A 5,226-nucleotide genomic window follows, 5' to 3' on the forward strand; every position below is an offset into this window, starting at 1 on the left:
ATTGTGTCAGAGTCAAAGATTGTTCTCTTTAAGGGTCAAAAAGCAAAAGGGTAGGTAAGGGAAAAGGAGAAGGTGAGAATATAAGGGCTCTGTCACCAGCACCTAGGATAGAGTCATGCAATTTGGTTCTCTATTGAGCTGCAGGTACAGACAAAAACTTATCTATCCCAAGGATCTTGGTGCAGTCTTTGTGCGCATATAAGGTTGACTGCATTTATGTGCATAATTTTCTTATGGCTGTTTCTGTTTGCTATGCAGAAATTTACAACTTCAATTACTTTTACAATTTGCAAAAGGTAATTACCATTGTAGTTGTAACTGTCTGTTTTACTACAACTGCAACTTCTTGGTTAACTACAGAAGAGAGCACTTTCACCCGATGGATCATAAGTCCTTTTCACAAAAATGTTTTTCATTTTTTGCAGTTACAGTTTAAGTGAAACGAATAACTACACTTGCAACTGACTTTTACAAATTGCAACTCTGGGTGAACAATTTTCTGCAAACTAAACAATCCCTAAATGACCTTCATTATACTACGTGTATGGTGTCGCACACCCAGTTACAATTAAATTTGAACTACATGTGATATAAGATTTTCCATATATTTCATTTTAGAGTAATTTGAGTTAATTTGACTGAAAGTAGGCGTTTTACTCAATGTTAAAGTAACTTGAGTTAATTTGATTTTAGAGTAACTTGAGTCAAACCTAACATCACAATTAGGAACAACATATTCTCTTAGTGTTTAATTTAAAAAAGTACAAAAGATATTCATAATAATTTTAAGAATGAGGAACAAAACATCATAATACAAGAAAAAATTTAATAAAATCCTTTAATTTAATACAAGACATATAGATTTACTAGGAAGTACCACAATCGAATACTCAAGTATATAATCATAAATTTATAGTTCACTCATGATTACATTCATTTTATCAGTTATAATTATAATTTCACAATCACATAATGATGTCACCAAAACAAGACATGAAGGTTTACCAAACAATTCGAAAGTAATTTACATAACTACTTCAAGTTTTAAGAAAGGATATACTCTCAAGTCTCTAAACTTAAATTGAAATAACACAAGTTATATTGAAATAACGCATATTATATTGAAATAATTTAAGTTATATTAAAATAACGTAGAGTCATGAGGTGTGTTATTTCATAAGGCTACGTAACATTTAAGGCATGCTAGGTTACATAACACAACATAAGGACTTATGTTTATATTTAACATAATAGACTTTAGAGCATTTATCTTTTCTTTGTGTCCTGTAAAAGGTATTTTCATACTCCTTGGCATATCTCTTCCTCCTCCACATCCATTCACTATTATTTCGTATTGAGTGGTTGCTCCTAGTGGAGGTCAGGACCCGTACCTCTATAACAAAATAAAATATAGCTGACCAAAGAAGTTGGAAGGATGGAAGTCAACACATGAAATATATAAGTCTTGCGGAATATGGAAGTTTGTATGCTCTTAAAATTATACTAATAGCAATTTAACACTTGAGTTTCTTGTGTTCTCTGAGATCTTCTCTCTCCCCTTCACATACCTATACTATTCTAATCAAATAGTTGTCAATTGTCACTGCTCGTAGGAATGCCACAAGTGTTGGCCTTCCATACTATTATCACACCGAACTCCTTTATTATTAAGATGATTTGCTTTGAAAATAGTTAACATATGTATCAATTAGGTACTTTTTTAGTTCCCAATGAGAAAATAATCTTGGTGGGGGTTCATTTCGAATAAATATTTATCAGATCATAATATTACTTCAATATGCATGAAACAACATTGCAATATTAAGTCTCGTGTATCACAAATGTAGGAACTAGTGTCTTCCTCTTTCATGTCCGTCCTCTATTATTTCCTAATGTGGTCCCTCTTAGTGGCCCCTTTGCTTCTAAAATAAAATAAATAATTGTTGACAAGAAAGTTAGAAGGTGCAAGTCATCACATGAAATGTAAATATTTGGTAGATGAAAGGATGCTTGCTCTTGAAAACTTAAAGTGTTTGGAAGATAAACTTCTCAATATGTTTCATTTTAGAGTAAGAGGTGATAACATTTAAAGATATCACACTCAATTGAAGTAAGAAAAGATGATACCATGTGAACATATCAACAAGCACTCAATTGAAGTAAGGAGGAAGGCTACACATAATAACACAAGGAACCTAACTTTGTTTTGCTGGGATGGTTGGAATAAAAATTCCTTGGTTTCATATGGGTTGAGAATTCTTTGAACTACACCTATGTTTCTTCATGTTAGAACCCTAAGGGTTATAATTCTTTAGAAGATAAATTTTTCGATATGTTCCATTTTAGAGTGAAGTGATAACATTTGCAGATATCACACTTAATTGAAGTACGGAAAATATGGTACCATGTGAAGATACCACAAGCACTCAATTGAAGTAAGGTAGAAGGCCACACACATGCTAACATAAGGAACCAAGCCTCGCTTCGTTTGGAATGTTGGGATAAAAATTCCTTAAGTTTCTTTGAATTACAATTATGTTTCTTCATGTTAGAATCCTAAAAAAAATTCTTAGTGCCACAATAACTCCCCCACAAGGTATTAATTTCTATCCTGGAGAACTTTATTGCTAAGAAAATTCTTTGGACTATAATACTGGGATTTCATTCGGAAATTATTATCCATATAAGCCATTCATTGGATTTTCAAATCAAATTGAAAATGGGTCTATGATTAGAGTCATTAGAATTGGGTCTATCTAAACATGCATGTCTTTGACATGTTTCTCACATTGTCTCAAAATAACTGCTATATATGCATTTTGTCTATTATTGAAATCTCATGTCCTATTCTGCTCTAAACATAGATTTTAGCTACAACAGTGTTCACATATTATTTCCCTATTATATTCTAAAAACAGTTCTTTAACTGATTTGTTAGTACAGAAATACAGTTCATAAGCATTGTAAGATGAGAATAAACAGGTGTATGATTGGACATTGAGCAGGCATCGACCATTCCTTTTTTTTTAAATAACTGTAAAGGACACTATGATTCTTTGCCATTAACGTTTCTCTTTATTATCATATATGTCAGTATTATATATGTCATATTCCTAGGATTATTACTCAATACTGCCAGTGTTTGTATATCATTTTGGTTGGATACTGGGAAATTTGAAATTAGAGATTGTTCCACCAGAAATATGATCGTGATCAAGGTACATGGGTACGGGTACAGGACACGGCAAAATTTGTAAAAGGTATGCTATAGGGACACAGCTACATATGTGTATGTTATGTATGTATGTTTATAAGTATTAAACGTTAACAATTGACATAAGATTAATATTGTTTGTCTGTTTACATAAGGTCAATATATGAGAAACAGATGTGAAATTATGAAGTGTAGGACATACGTCCAAGAAGTATATGAGTGTTTTAAATTTAAATATAAATGAGTATACGCTTGAATAAACATATGCATTTATTCAAAAAATGTCCAAGAAGTTTTGGTCCATGTATGGTTACGGCTCCTGATAAGAAATACACAAGCAACATAGATCGTGATCCTTGTGATTATGCATATGACTGGGACGGCTCCTATACTTTCATTGTAGATGGCAAAAATACAGAGAATTCTACTGAGTCCTGCTAATGCTACATAAGTGATCTATGTTTATCTCGTTCCTTTTTTCTTTTTTTCTCTATTTCACTATGTTTTGCTATCAGATCATCAGGTCGTTACGTTTATCGATGATCTTTTTGGCATTTGTTAAGTGTTGGTGGTCGGTCCTTTCCAAATTGGTTTTTGATGTTTTAGGATCAGTTGCCATTTGACATGTGACAGAGGAACAAACAACATTGGTATTTGAGGATTCTAGAATGGTTATGGCCGAATTGGTAATGCATGCTATCTAACTCTTATCTTTTAAAATGGAACTCATCCATCTGAAAATTCTCAACATCAGTTTTTGAATTAACAAGTTTTTTTTTTTTAAAAAAAAAAAAAGCAGCCACAAGGTACAATACACCACCATATGTTGTAAATTTCAGCTGCTTGTGACCAATGATTGACTAAGCATGAAAATTATCACTCTTTTTATTCAATGACCGCCAATCAAAAGTATAAGCTTCCACTTTGTAGCGTGGCAGTGCTTGGGCTGCTCATTCGACAGAAGTATTCAACAGTTATACAATACTCCATATGTTCTCACTGTATCATCCGGCCTTAATTCTACGAGTCGCATTCTTTTTCGCCCTATAACAGTATGCATGGCTGATCAGCAATGAAAATGATAATTATTTCCTGACCATCAATGTGAAACTAGACTATTGTTTCTTCTTGCTTTTTGGCTAAAGATACATTTCATATATTCAACCTTACTATTGCTTCAGTTAATTATCATGCATAATCATAAGAGAAATGTTCATGTAGCATGTTATAGTATATTCATTGTTTGTATCAGCCTTATATCATGCATAACCATCTTAGTTTTACACCTCCATCATATCATAGCACCACATGCATATGCATCCTTTCTCATGAGTATCACCAGTCACAGAATTATTGAGACTATTCGGCTGAACATGTATGTACGTCACACCCACTGTGGTCTTGATTCATTACAATGAATCATCTCTCTATCTTTGTGGATACGACAACCATTACCTTTCTGTACAATTTTTCTGTGCCAGACATATGCACACTTGTTGATATGGCACTAGTACTCAAATAAGGTAAATTTCACAAAACTTTGTGAACCTTTTAGAGGGTTTCACACAAAAGCATCCTGAACTTTATAAATCACAGAAACCCCTGAATTTTATGAATCACAGAACGCCCCCCCACCCCACCCCCCCAAAAAAAAAAAAATAAAAAAATAAAAATAAAAAACAAAACAAAACAAAACAAAAAATCCCCAATTGTTTTGGAAATTCTCATAAATGGTGTTAATGGATAGAGTAAAAAAAGTCTAAACTAACATTGGGGTGGGTTGGGGTGGGGGGGGTTGGGATTGTTCCGAACTGCAATGGGGTTTGTGAAATTGTCCCTATTCAGGTTTTATCTGCTGAAGGTACATCATACATCTTCAAAATTATGCGGGACTAATTCTACTAAATGTTTCAATGCAGTTTGATGGGCATGTGGAGGAGCATGTACGAATGCCACCAAGTACAAACTCACATAGTCCAGCATATAAGCTATCTATTGGCTTCCCCCTCTTC

The 5,226-nt window shown here is 33.3% G+C and overlaps 1 protein-coding gene across 1 annotated transcript in view; it reads left to right on the plus strand.

Moving 5' to 3' along the window:
- Positions 1–5,226, plus strand: part of LOC109847628 — a 35,714-nt gene that overhangs the window by 1,954 nt on the left and 28,534 nt on the right. Inside the window, 2 exon segments of the mRNA XM_020416860.1 lie at positions 1–3; positions 5,134–5,221. The exon segment at positions 1–3 is cut by the window's left edge and continues 224 nt beyond it. Of these exon segments, the coding sequence (XP_020272449.1) occupies positions 1–3; positions 5,134–5,221 (91 nt within the window).

Source organism: Asparagus officinalis, chromosome 7, assembly GCF_001876935.1.
Source record: "Asparagus officinalis chromosome 7, Aspof.V1, whole genome shotgun sequence".
NCBI classification, from domain to species: domain Eukaryota; kingdom Viridiplantae; phylum Streptophyta; class Magnoliopsida; order Asparagales; family Asparagaceae; genus Asparagus; species Asparagus officinalis.